Source organism: Macrobrachium rosenbergii, chromosome 28 (assembly GCF_040412425.1).
Source record: "Macrobrachium rosenbergii isolate ZJJX-2024 chromosome 28, ASM4041242v1, whole genome shotgun sequence".
In the NCBI taxonomy this organism is placed as follows: domain Eukaryota; kingdom Metazoa; phylum Arthropoda; class Malacostraca; order Decapoda; family Palaemonidae; genus Macrobrachium; species Macrobrachium rosenbergii.
Genome location: NC_089768.1, coordinates 5,672,501 through 5,687,500, shown reverse-complemented (window position 1 = coordinate 5,687,500; position 15,000 = coordinate 5,672,501). Strand labels below are relative to the sequence as shown.

At 37.9% G+C, this 15,000-nt stretch overlaps 2 protein-coding genes across 2 annotated transcripts in view; one reads left to right on the top strand and one right to left on the bottom strand.

Moving 5' to 3' along the window:
• Positions 1–15,000, top strand: part of LOC136853991 (uncharacterized) — an 833,204-nt gene that overhangs the window by 530,052 nt on the left and 288,152 nt on the right. The window lies entirely within an intron of this gene.
• On the bottom strand, positions 603–13,197 carry LOC136853865 (sperm acrosomal protein FSA-ACR.1-like). The gene is made up of 3 exons (XM_067129790.1): positions 12,439–13,197; positions 10,377–10,437; positions 603–652 (listed from the first exon to the last, which is right to left on the bottom strand). The coding sequence occupies exons 1-3, from the start codon at positions 13,195–13,197 to the stop codon at positions 603–605; spliced, it is 870 nt and encodes a 289-aa protein (XP_066985891.1).

The window sequence follows — 15,000 nt, the reverse complement described above, 5'->3', positions numbered from 1 at the left end:
TTTAGAAATAACAGACTTGAACGATGTGGAGGTGTACAAAAGATAATTGGCTTTTGGAGTTTGTGTACTCGTTGCGTAATTGAAAGACTATAATCAAGCTACCAATGATTTTTCTTTGTTGATTTTAATGCCTCTTAATTAAAGTTTTAGTACCTAAACTCAACAGCCAATTGTTGTTTGTAACCCTCTGCATTCCTTATGATGGTTATTGACTAGTCTTCTTTTCAGGTACTTTTAGTTCTCTTACCCAATGTGATGAAGTTAGTATCCTTAATTTACTATATGTAATTCATTCTTATCTTCAAATTTTTATAGGTATAAGAATTATCAAGTGTCCTCTCATACGCCATCTTCCATGCTCTAAGGCAAAGGAAAAAGGACTAAGCAATTAATTCATTCAATTTAGTATGATTCACTGTAGGCAAATTCGCCTCTAAAACGTCTCTCTCACCACTGCCTTTGGGGGGAACCACTTTAATCTCTTTCTTGTCCAAGTGCTGCCAAAATTCCCTGATTCCAGGTGCAAACCCAATCAGACCTAATCGTCGCCCGAGGCAGGTCAACTGGTGAGTTGAACATGTGCTATCCACCATCTTGAACGTTCAGCCATGCTGGCCGCATTTCCATGTGGGCAGGACGATCCAAACTCCACCTAGGAGGAGAAAAAACGCAATGCCCAAATGCCATAAAGGGTCTTGGAGAGAGACGCTTGGCCTTAGAATTTTTCAGACGGCCACAGAGGACTGATGGCCTGTCCCTTGCTTCATTAAACTACCTATTTCCAACACGGGGCTGGCAGTAACCAAAGTAACTTTTGTTGTGAACTAATTCACTTGCCCTCCCTCTCGCTGGCCCTCACAAGAGGAGAGTTTCAGCTCCTAAAAAAGGTAAAGTACCAGGATTTAAGGTTTTTCGTCAGCCACATTCCCTATTCGCCTTAATGAATTTCTTTTTCTTTTCATAGTGCGATATACCTACAGTGAGACCTGTATTGCTTCTTATATTTTGTACTGTTTAATTTGCAAAGCAGTGACGAGAAGTGTAACGTAATCGTATGATATTCAAGTCACTGGAATTGAGTTCAGTTGAGGCATCTTCTGTGCAGTTCCTTGATTCCTTCATTACAGTGCTAGTTTCGGTTGAGTAACCATAAGTGTTTCGATTGCAGATTAGGAGTATTCAGCTGTGGATCTGTGTACCATCTTGTGTGCGTAGTGGACCCCACTATCTCATTTTCAATGTCCTTTGAAGTGGACAACCCATTGTATTCCCTCAAGGAAACTCCCTGTTATTTGCTCTTAGCCTTATTACACCAGAATTACGCTTCCTCTCATCTGATGTGTTTTCTTTTGTAAATATAATGAATTAAGTTAAATCCCAGAGTGTATCAAATCACTCCCCTCTTGAAACAGGTCTTCAGCTGTATTTTGTTGTTTATAATTTTAGCTGACCTCAAGGCCAGAGTCCAGATTTTTGTAGTAATTAAGGTAAGTTACATATCATCCTAGTATACCCCATTAACCTAGCAAGACCCCAGCTTTAAAATTATAACACTGGCAACCTTGCCAGGATTTCGCAATCTGGAACATCACAGATTGAGTCCTTACCCCTTTTGCAGTTATCAGCTAAATAGCCTTGCTAAAGCTGAATGCAAGACAAGAAACGAACCTTCTTAATTAGCGTAAATTCCCCTATAAGCACACAATTGATCCATTTCCACAGTAAGTATCATGTTATTATTTTTATTGTTTGCTAGGTACGAAAAAAATCATGACTGAAATAGAGTTAGGAATTGTTAGAACACGTTCGTGCATCCCAGTTACAGAGAAGAGAGAATTATTAACCTTTGCACACAAGCTTTTGATGGCTAACTCATGATAGCTTGCATGACTTTCATGATAGCCTAACTAGCAAAAGTGAAATTTTGAAGATTGTAACAGGAAATAGTGCGGCGGGTATTTCCTTCTCCATGTGATTCAAACAATTTTTTGTTAGAAAAATCCTAGTTAGGCACATTACAGCCCAAGCGGGCTGACCCAGTCCAGCAATTTTCGTATCGCTGGGGATAGGATATTTTTACTCTCTCTCTCTCTCTCTCTCTCTCTCTCTCTCTCTCTCTCTCTCTCTCTCTCTCTCTCTCTCTCTCTCTCTCTCTCTCTTAGAGGTTAGGAATTCGTTAGCCAAAGATATTATTCTTCCTTATCGAATAAATCTCAAAAATCCGTAAAAGTTTGTTCAGGCCATGCGAGCCGAAAATCTTGGTTAGTACTTGCATTTGGTTAAATTACTCTATAAAAGGAAACACACATGGTAAAGTCCATTCCATTCAAATTTCGGTAAACATACCATTTACTAATAAGTGCATGGAATATTCTAAGTATAACAGCATTAACCTCTCGATGTTAAGTTCAATTTTATTACATATTAAGCAATAATCTAGTTATTTTATACTCGTTAAATGCTGCTTATTTTCAATTCTTAGGAAGTAAAATTATTACTGTTGCCAGTAGCGTAAATTAATTCTGCAACGCAGAGTAAAAGTCATAAGTGATTTCTTATGTTTATAATTGACTCTGATATTTAGCAGAAATATTGTATTTTAGAATAATGTACCCCATTTTATATATATATATATATATATATATATATATATATATATATATATATATATATATATATATATATATATATATAGTGTGTGTGTACATGCATTGGTGCACATGCGCGTAACACACAGTCTCTTGCAATGTTTAACAAACCTCGTAAATGGTGGTATGTGTTTGTTAATTCAGCGCTCAATGTTCTTTCACCTGTGGAATTCAGTAATTGATCGGTCGGTGACCTGAACATTGTTCGAAGGGCACTCGGGCACAGCGTCACGTGTCAAAGATGGAAATTTCCATCATTGGTGCATGGGACTTTTTGGTCTGGTTATAATCGGATATTGGGGATGTGTTACGTTTGGGAATCGAGATTCCCATTCACTTAAGAGAATGTTTCAATGGACCCATGACTAATTGAGAAAGATATACTCCTGTATAAGCGAGCATTTAAAATGGCCAGTGTGGGAAGTGGTCGTTTATAACGGAACCAATGACAGAAATAACTTTGAAAGTTATGTGTAACAGGCTTCAGTGAAATGGGGGTTGGTTTAGAGGCTTGGTTGGGGGACAGGAATTAATCCCTTCGACTCATATTTGACATGCAATTATTTACTTTGCTTTGGGGTATTGTTTAATGGGTTTAATATCTACCTTCCATAATTTCATTTTACATGATTTGTTGTAAAACTTGCTTAATAAATTGTAGTTTTGTAATTTTAGGATTTGATTTGCACACTTGGACAGAATAGGTAAATGAGAGAGAGAGAGAGAGAGAGAGAGAGAGAGAGAGAGAGAGAGAGAGAGAGAGAGAGAGAGAGAGCTTGTAATCTACCATCTACAAGATACCAACTGAACTCGGGTAAGGCCAAAGGCCCTATTTCAAGATTCGACAAAGACGCTTTAACAGTGGTGGGCAGTGGTGTAGGTGCTAAGGAACAGTGTCACGAACCCACGCCGAAGAGGGAATGTATGCAGGTTTTGGTTTTTTGAAATCAGCCAGACAGTTAGATGTATTTTATGAGTCGTTACATGGAGATGTTGGCATTCGTGGTTACTAGGGGATAGATTGCAAGTTTGCGAAATTGTGAGGCACTTCACGGTGTTCTCAGCTTGACACTCAGTTTTGATTAGTGAGTGATTTAGAGTGGAACTCCGACTATCGGGTGTCGTGTGTTTTTACTATGTTCTTAAATGTGATGGTGTATTTGGAAATTTTCTTTTTTTTAAGCGAAGTGCGGTTGTATCTAAGTGAGTGTCGGGGTTGCGGACTCAAGGTAATGCTGGGATGCAAGTGGGAAAAAAATTAGTGTTCATTATTATTTTCGTTACAATTGCTTTAAGATTCTCTTTTTCTCTCATTTTCTTTTTTTTTTTTCCTCCACTTAATTGAATTGTAGGGTTGAATTGCATGCGTATATGTAATAGGTTGTTCTGTGGAGGGAGAAGCGCTTTGCATAGTAACGCTCTCGTACATTTGTTGCCGAGTTAGGTTTTTTTTGTATGGAGACAGTGGGCAAACGTGTCGACGGGCGGTGTCTCAGCTTGACGACAATAAACAGGGTCTTTTTGCTAGCATTGGCATTTTAATTGCTGGGACATAAGCATCCATGCCGGGTTTGCGACTTTAGCATTTATCGCTTGTGAGCCAGTGGTGTATTGGAAGGGGAATTTTACTTCGGAGGATTTCCTCTTTTTCTTCCTCTTTCTTTCCTTCCTTCCTCGGGGGACTTTGTATCTGGCCTTGACTCACATATTGGCCTTGCACTTTGCTATTTAACTGGGTTACTGGCATGTGTATGGGAGAAGGGATTTACTCTCATTGGGTATTGGAGGGATAATAATGTTTTGATTATTGCTTTGTCGATTTTTCGTTTCCTTTGTTGTTTTAGACCATATTGTATGAGTTTTTAATGTTATATACATTTAAGATCAGGCCGAGTTTGTGAGCCAACTTGGAGTTTTTTTTTAAATAAGGTAGAGATAGAAAAAAGAGATCTGGGAAAATGGTAGGTGACGACGAGGATAAGAAAATTTTAATTCATAAGTTGACGACTGTTGCTTCGTCAATTCAGCCTTTTGCGGGTTTAGTAAATGGGGTCTTGCATCAGTCAGTTGAAATTTTTATTGAGTCTGTTCAAAACTATTCGGATTCAAAAAAGTTCTCATACAGCGGAGGCGTTTAATGAATCTAAAAGTTTTCTGGCTTTAGACGTGGGCGATACTGGCCGACGCTGTCGTAGTTTTTAGACTTGGGAGGACCTCAAAGGGTTACTAAGAACTACGTATGGGGCAGTTACGTGTGGGGATTTAGTATGGGATATGAGAGCATTCTATAAGATTAGGAAGGGACAGAATTCGGTTCGAGCTGGGTATCTGGTAATTATATTTCATTAGAAAACTTTCAGAAGTTGTGGCATTTTCCTGGCTCTTGAATGACGTCCCTGATGCAGTAGGGAGTAGTTTTGACAGTCAAGTAGAGCATGCATCTGATGAGGCACACAAGCCCTTTGTTGGCCGACTCGGTAGAGCTTCAGACTGTCATTCGATGGGCCGGAGTTCAATTCCCACGGCCGGCTGATGAAGAGTTAGAGGAATTTATTTCTGGTGATAGAAATTCATTTCTCGCTATAATGTGGTTCGGATTCCACAATAAGCTGTAGGTCCCGTTGCTAAGTAACCAAATGGTTCTTAGCCACGTAAAATAAGTCTAATCCTTTGGGCCAGCCCTAGGAGAGCTGTTAATCAGCTCAGTGGTCTGGTAAAACTAAGGTATACTTACTTACTGATGAGGCACAAGTCGAAATGTCCAACGATAGATGGCACATTTTTCAATAGGGGGCCGAAAACCACGAGTTGGTTAATGGAAATTTCCACAGGTAAATTCAGGATTTGCTTCCGGTGATTTCTGTGCAAATGTGGAAAATGATAGGAAATCTACGAACCAAGCACCCCAGTTCTGTTGCTTTAATTGCAACAAGCAAGGCCACACGAAGAAATATTGCCATCTTCAGTATTTTGGCATATGTAAAAATGCTACACACAATTGGAAGTTTTGTCCGTCACTCAAAAGAAGCAATGTTAGGCCAGTACCTCAGAATTTTGGTGGTAGCTATAGAAAGCTCCTCAGGAGGGAGATCAAAGGAAGTCTAGAAATAGACAGGATTTTTGGAAGGCCGATCAGCAAAAGGAAAAAAGGTAAACTGTTCGTGTCATATAGGGCTTTTGGGAGATATACACGCCGTAACTGGGTCTAGTATTTTGATTTTTGTAGATATGGGTGCTTCAGTCAGCTTGGTAGACTGATTTTTATCAGAAAATGTTTTCCCAGTATCGGTTAAGGCATTCAGAGGAGAAAGTGTGTGATGTTCAGGCTCATAAACTAGATGTTGTAGGTGAGGTGGATATCTGTTTTTCGCTGGGGAACTAGTTAATAAGGGAACCAGCTTTGGTGGTAAGAGGTGTTAATGTGGGGAATAAGATTTTATTGGGCCACCTTGCATGTAATAGGATAGGTATTTCTATACCCTAGTAAAGGTGGTATAACTGTCGGTGAAACTGGAGGTTTTATTCCAAATGTTGGTGCTGAGGAAATGCAGGGGAGTATGGCTGATGTAGGAGATAAGGATGAAATAAGTAGAGACAATGAGGAAGTTCTAAGACATGACCGATCACACTGGAGAAGTTGAGCCTAATGATGAGCGGAAGAACATATATAATGCCATTTTGTTGGAGGATATAATTTTAGAACCAAGTATGGTTGCTATGGTGAAAGTGAAGGTGAGAGATATAAAGGTAAATAAACAGGTGTGTGTGGTGGAAGGTAGTGAGGAAAATAAAAGGTGTGGTGAGTACTTATCTAGTAGATTTGGAGGAATGGAGTGATGATAATGAATCAGTGGCATTAGTCGAGGAGCACAATGTGTTTGCGTGTGTGTGTGTGTGTGTGTGTGTGTGTGCGTGGAGAGTGGATTCTAGAATAAAGGTGGTCTTGTCAGAAAGATCTTGTTATTCTTCTGTATATTCTGTATAAGCCCTTTTCAGTTACATGGAGTGTTACGTGTCACGTAACCTTAATACTTGTGAAGTTATCATATAAGCTTTGTAACCAAGTATCTTCCTTTGTCCATCCAGCCTGTTTTGCTTTGCTGCTCACTTTTTTATCTACTCTTTTTATGAACTAGTTTGAGTCACTCTTGAATTAATACCCTTATTTTCATTTTGACATGCTCTTTTCACCCATTTCTAAAATTCCTTGGCTTTACATTTGAATGATCTAGGCTTTGCCGGATATATTAAGCTCATTTGTTGTCTGTATGTGTTTTGTGCTTATTTTTGTCACTGTAAGACTTTTCCAGAGTTTTATGGCGTTTTTTTCATTGTATTTGAAATTCAGATTTTGAAATATCGCTAATGGTTTTTTGAACCTCATGTGACATGGAAGCTATTGTAACAGGATAATGTTTACTTACGTCTGTTGAACCCATCTTGCTTCTCACGTTTTAATATACATGTTATATCAGTTCGTTTGAAACCCTCATGAGAGATTCAGATACATTTCTATCCATTGAGTTCTCACTTTGGGTATGCCTTTAGTACCTTCGGTCTTATGGTCTTGCTAGACAGTATGTCATACCTTCCTTCATCCTAGCCCTCATATTGATATTTTCCTTAATAGTAAGTTGATACGCACCCAAAGAAAGCAACAAAAAGAGTGCCCTATGAATTATGATTTGAAATTGCATGTATTATAACTCATAAATTACTTTGGTTTAAATACAGTGATAAACAGTCGAATTGACATTCAGATATTTAGAGAGATATAATCGTATGTTAAAATTGACTGTGATGTACTTATTCCTGAAGAATTCAGGTTTGGTACTTAGGACTGATATTAACACGTCTCCATCGTCATAGCTAAATGGCAAGATTAGAACCTGGACATTTGGTTTAGAAACAGAGGTAAACGTTTGACTTGACCATTCAGCTATCGAGAGAGATAAAATGATACTGGCGCTATTCTAAATATTCCTGGCGAATTAAGATTTTGTACTTGGAATCAATAAACCCCTCTCCATCATAGTAGTTGATTGCTATTCTTTTAACACTCATTTAGTTATGAAAGTTTGTGGCTTATCCTTCCATGAATTATAATTCCTAAGTGCTTCTCACCTGGCTAGGGTTTGAACTTGGGCCTTTGGTTACAAGCAGTATAAACTTGCGATCTGACCATCTGGCTACAAGAGAGATATGACGCTGCCCTACATAAGCCTTTTGAATTAGGTTCTCTTCTTAGAATCAATATCAACCTATTTCCACTATGACAGCTGATTGGTAAGTTTGTGACGCCTGGCTAACTGTGGAGTTTTGTCAGTTAAATACACGTGAAATTTTTATACTCAGGAACAGTGCGGCTTAATCTGTGTGCTTACATAAAAGTCACACAAGTGTAAGTGATAAAGAATATATACTGTATATATATATATATATATATATATATATATATATATATATATATATATATATATATATATATATATATGAATGAAGTTTATCACATCACCATGTTTCACATACAAGCATTAAGCTACAAACGTCCTTTAATATCCAGTTCGTTCTACCTCGGAAATATTTTCATGTATGTTACCCGAAGGGGAATTTTTTAGTTGATAATAAGTTCGTCGTCTCGTGGGCTCGAACCACGGAGGAACAAGAACTCAGGACTACAATGACGCCTTAAACCGCACGGCCATCAAGGAAAAATGAAACATAGAGGATAAATTCTGACTGGTTTCAGCTTTAGTATTCAGTGATATCTTCAAGAATTTTGCAGTATACATGCTAGGGTGACAGCACCAAGGAACGTACAGATGGTTGTCAAAAATATTCGTACCTGATAAATAGAAAAAAGACGGGATCGGTAAGCTTATCAGCGTCTGAAGTCAGGGTTCTATTTACAAACCTTGATTGTCTATGCAGGAAGGCTTACTCCATTACTGTAGTCTCAAGTAATCTATTTTTCTTTATTGAATTTATGCATGCCTAGGCTTATATGCATATTCTTACAAAATCTTGCTTTTATAAAAATGGATTCTGTGTTATTTTTTCAGCATATTATTGACATAAAAAGTATCTGTTTAGCCCCTTTTCGGTTGATGGCATGATAATTTTCACTAAGGTGAACAAATATCGCACTATTGTCTTGTGCATATCTTGCACATTTATATGCGGTTCTGTTCCCTTTTCCGATGGTTTTCCAGTTTGACTAGTGCAAAAACCCTCCTGTGTCTTATATGGGATTTGATATACACTCCCTTGATATATACACCCTTCAGTATTTGGGAAAGAGTATTCTACCTCATAAGCAAGGTGATTTTTGATAAACTCGGAATTAACGATAGTTTAGTTGTTTTTTCATAGCAGATAGTAATAATGGAACTATCATAAATTCAGTGAGCTATATGTTTATGAATTTAAAAAAAATATGAAGATAAAGTTATTGGGATGGTAATGGGGAAAATATTAAGGTGGTTAACTTAAATAGTATTCTTACCTGCGTCAGAATTCTCACTTTGATATCGAAGACGTCGTGCTCAGAGAAGTTTTAAGCAAGTGCGGCAGAGTGCACCAAATAAGAAATAAGATGCAAGAGATTTTCAGTAGGGAAAGAGAATTGTCTGCTGTATGGTATAAGCACGGCAAAAATAGTATTTTTGTTTCCATGGACACAATATTGTATTTTTATATAATGGGCAGCATACGACGTGCTTAAAATGCGGTAGAAACTTGTGTCAGATTCCTGTCGATGATTCCAAAGAATGTGAAGGAAAGAGAGATGAGAATGAAAATACAAATATAGATAATCAGGAGGTGAGGCGTCGGAGACGACAACGCAGCTGGAGATCAATATGGGGACAAAAAAAAAAAAAAAAAAAAAGCACAGCATGAAGGAAAAGGAGGATTGTTATGCAATAATGGATATTCTTGGTGTGCTAGGGAAAGACGAAATGAATGTGATACAGAACGTTCTCACTAAATCAGCCAGGATATGGTTCTGGCCGGTTTGACGCTGAAATAGGATTCAGGTGGAGATAATGACATGACCGAAGTAGGACAGCTTTAATGGCACACAAAGATGATATATAAGATATGAAAGATATACAGACTGATATGAAGAAAGTGACAAATAATTCATTAGAAACTGATGAAAATGATGGAAACTATCTTGAATTTGAAAATATGGTACTATCATAACCTGTCAGCCAAGGTGAATGGAATATAAATGTGAAAAGTGTTGATAAGATGGTATTCAAAAAGGGAAGAAAATGTTATAAAAAAGGGAAAGAGGCCTCTTTAAACATCAACGGACGAAGTAATGTGAATAAATAAGAAAAAGTCTCTGGTAATGCATTATAAGATTGATATTGTACTTTATAAAAATACTAACTAACCAAACCGGCGCTGCCCGGGAAACCTCTGAATGACAACCAATAAACTCTCTCTCTCTCTCTCTCTCTCTCTCTCTCTCTCTCTCTCTCTCTCTCTCTCTCTCTCTCTCTCTCATTCCTGTTAAGATAGTTGCTTCAGTTACATTGCCCAGCATTTTTGACATTTGATATTTCACCACTTCTCAACCCCCTCCCCCATTCCTATCGGGGCTGAACTTGGACTTGAAGGGCACCGGGAGTGTCTCTATACATCCCAGCAATCTTGAAAACTATGGATTAGGCTCTAATGTCTGTCATTTTTGACATTTTATATTTCACCACTTCTCACCCCCATTCCTATTGGGTGTGAACTTGGACTTGATGGGCACCGGGAGTGTCTCTATACATCTCTGCAATCGTGAAAGCTATGGATTAGGCTCTAATATCTGTCATTTTTGACATTTTATTTTTCACCCCTTCTCACCCCACTCCCTTCCTATTGGGGCTGAACTTGGACTTAAAGGGCATCAGGAGTTTCATTATTCATCTCAGCGACCTCAAAAACTATGGATTAGACGCTAATATCTGTAGTTTTCATTTATTTTTACATGTCACCACCTTCCCACCCCACTTCCTGTCGGGACTGAACTTGGGCTTGAAAGGCATCAGGAGTGTCACTGTTCTTCTCAGTGACATCGAAAACTATGGATTAGACACTAATACCTGTCGTTTTCGGTTATTTTTACATAGTCACCCCCTTCCCACCCCTTTTCACCCCCCTCCCTATTGGGGCTGAACTTGGACTTAAGGGTATCAGGAGTGTCACTGTTCTTTTCAGGGACCTCGAAAACTGTGGATTAGACACTATTATCTGTCGTTTCGGTTATTTTTACACATCACCACCTTCCCACCCCTTCTCACCCCCTTCCTATCAGGGCTGAACTTGGACTTGAAGGGCTTTGGGAGTGTCGTTATTAATCTCAGTGACCGCGAAAACTATGGATTAGACATTAATATCTGTTGTTTTCAGTTATTTTTACGTGTCATCCCCTTCCTATCATGACTGAACTCGGACTTGAAGGGCACTGGGAGTTTCACTATTCTTCTCAGTGACCTCGAAAACTTTGGATTATACCCTAATATCTGTTGTTTCAGTTATTTTTACATGTCACCCCCTTCCCACCCTCTCCCTATCGGGGCTGAACTTGGACTTATAGGGCATCAGGAGTGTCACTATTCATCTCAGTGACCTCGAAACTGTGTATTAGACAGTAATATCTGTCATTTTCTGTCATTTTTACATTCCACCCCCTTCCCAACCCCAACCCCATTTTGGTGCCATTGATGTCTCACCCCCACAGTGTTCTTTACCAGATAATAAGTCGTATGTATACTAGGTTTGGTTGAAATTGCTGTATGCGTTTCAGAGTATATGTGGAACACACACATACCTCCATTTATATATATACAGACTGTACTTATTAACAATAAGGTATGGAGATTTCAGTATTACATATTACCTTAATAATTATACTGATATTGTTTATATGCAATACAACTGTTAAGTTGAAAGGTGGAACTTTAATATGCATGAATGAAAACGAGATATGAAAATTTTTACTCAGTAAATGTTTATGAGCTATCAGATATTAATAAGAGCAGAAAGAGACGATTTTTTTATCATAAGCTACTGTGTACTTGAACCCCAATGTTCAATTCTTGGTGGCGATTCTAATTGTATTATGGCATGGGGGATTATTAAAACGATAATAAAGCCACATTTTCTATAGGACTGGGTAAAATAATTGTGAGTATTGGTCTAAAAGTTAATTATTTACGGTTAAACATGTTATCAAAGTAAAAATATATTCGTGTATTTACAGTTCTAGAATAGACAGGATATATACGAAAAACTGTTTTTTAGACGTTTTAAGAAGAAATCCCAATTAGCTTCTCTAAACTTAACATTGTGTTACCAAAACGGGAAACGGATGAAATCAAAGTTGGGAAAGTATACTGGAATTTAAACACGGAGAATGCTTGTTTTGGAAGGACTGGAAGAAAATTTCTTACTTTACGGTAACAAACTGAATCAGGGAAGTTTGATTTTGGTGATATTCTTCTGTGGGGGCGGGGGGCTTGTTAAAATTCGGTGCAATTTTTTCATATATAAAGTTGTCAAAGCAGGCATTCCAGTAAATATAATATTTGTTAAGCACACTTCAAACAAAGCTGCGTTATGTGTATGAAGTTAGCCATAAATCGAATGGTAAATTTGGTAAAATATGGGAGCTGAAAGAAAAAACCTGTGAAATTCAGAATTTTTGTGAACAGATAAAAGTAAGGGCTAGAATAGGTAATTTGAGTGACAGAAATTTCACAGAGAGGCATTTCTCATACAAATATTTCACTGATTGCATTTCTCCGATGGAGATTTCTTGGACAGACATTTCTCCAACATATATATCACTGCCGGACATTTCTCCGACAACTGTTTCATTACAGGACGTTTCTCTGACAGAAATTTCACTGATGGATATTTCTCCGACATATGTTTCATTGACGGATATTTCTCCAACAGATATTTCACTGAGAGACATTTCTCCGACAGAAATTTTACTGCAAGACATTTCTCTGACAGAAATTTTACTGCAGGACATTTCTCCGGCAGAAATTTCACTGCAGGGCATTTCTCCGACAGAAATTTCACTGCAGAACCTTTCTCCAACAGAAATTTCACTGCAGGACATTTCTCCAACAGAAATTTCACTGCAGGACATTTCTCCGACAGAAATTTCATTGCAGGACATTTCTCTGACAGATATTTCACTGACGGACATTTCTCCAACAGATGTTTCACTGAGAGACATTTCCCCGACAGAAATTTCACTGCAGGACATTTCTCCAACAGAACTTTCACTGCAGGACATTTCTCCAACAGAAATTTCACTGCAGAACCTTTCTCCAACAGAAGTTTCACTGCAGGACATTTCTCCGACAGAAATTTCACTGCAGGACATTTCTCTGACAGATATTTCACTGGCGGACATTTCTCCAACAGATGTTTCACTGAGAAACATTTCCCCAACAGAACTTCCACTGCAGGACATTTCTCCGACAGAACTTTCACTGCAGGACATTTCTCCGACAGAAATTTCACTGCAGGACATTTCTCAGACATATTTCACTATTGGATCTTTCTCCAAGATATTTAACTGAAGGACATTTCTCCAACAGATATTTCACTACCGGACATATCACCAACATAAATTTTACTGACAAATGTTTCACCGACAGATATTTCACCAACGGACATTTCTCCAGCACATATTTCACTAATGGACCTTTCCCCAACACAAATTTCACTGGTACACATTTCTCCGACAGAATTCTCACTTTCAGAAATTTCTCAAATGAAAATTTCACTGACATATTTCTATGCCAGATATTTCTATGACAGATGTTTCACTATTGGACATTTCCCCGAGAGATATTAACTGAGGGAAATTTGTCCGACAGATATTTCACTAACGGACATTTCACGAACAGAATTTTCCCTGAGGGACATTTCTCAGACAAAATTTCACTGAGGAATATTTCTCCGCCGGAAATTTCACTAAGGAACATTTCTCCGGCAGCCAGAAATTTCAGAGGGGCATTCCTCTGACTGATATTTCACTATCGGACATTTTACCGACTGAAATTTTACTGAGAGACATTTCTGACAGACATTTCTGGTACAAAAATTTCACTGAGGGACATTTCTTCAACAGATATTCACTAACGGACGTTTCAGCGACAGCTATTTCACAATTGGAAATTTCTCCGACAGATATTTCACCATTGGACATTACTCTAACAGATATTTCACTGAAGGACACATCTCCGTGAAACATTTAACTACCGTACATTTCATTGAAAGATATTTCAACAACGGGCATGTCTCCAGCAGTTATTCCACGTACGGACTTTTCCAGTGACAGATATTTCAGTTGTGGACATTCCAAGCGGTTATTTGACCGAATGGACCTTTGGTTGAATGTACAATATGGCCTTCTATATATTATGTTATTTTTATATATTATTTGTAATGATGCTAATTTCTATTTCTTCTTTGCAGGTGTTTTATAAAACAATTCATTAAACTAGAAAGCTTTCAGTGCTCATGTACTTGTACTGCAAGATTTTATTATAATGCTATTGCTTCATAAGAAATCGCTATATGAACTCAAATTTTTTTAAATAATTACGACTGTGGACAAGATCTCTTATAGAATCGATTCTGAGATACTCTTTGGATTTCACTGTGGATTTCGTAGTTTTTAAGTAAGATGGCATATTAAGTGAAAACGCTGGTCTTTGTTGTTTTCCAGACTGCATAATTCTGAATGTTTCCTACTCCTAGCAGACTGTGTTAGTGACTGTGACGTATTAAAATGGCAATTTGCGCGATCAGTCGTTTACTTGTGGGCAAATGGTAGTTTGGCCAAAAGTCCAGTCGATTACATTTCCGATTGGTGACATGTTTGTTGATGAAATGTCCGCTGGCCATCTGTCTGGCAGCCGATGGATTATGTATTAGACGTTTAGGTCAACGAAAGTCATTTTTAATAAAAATTTCTGGATGTAATTTTATAAATACCTTGAAGATGTGCGTTATTCTTTGCCTAAATGGTACAGTCCACATACTAAAATCTCTTAATTGCCCAGTTTGAAAGAAAAGGTTTTTATTTACTGAATGTGGATTCAGTAAAAGAATATATGATTCTGAGAATATGTTTGATTCCTAAATGCAGGGGATGTGGATCTGTAAAATGTCAAGGTATCATGTGCACGAGGTATATATAGTCGTAAAATGCAACCGGTTATATAACTTTTATGGGAAAGTGATATTCATGCTAGAGATAAAACTGTTTATTTTCTAAAAACACGCCAAGATGCTAAGGGGTTTTTGGAATAATGATCCAGAATCT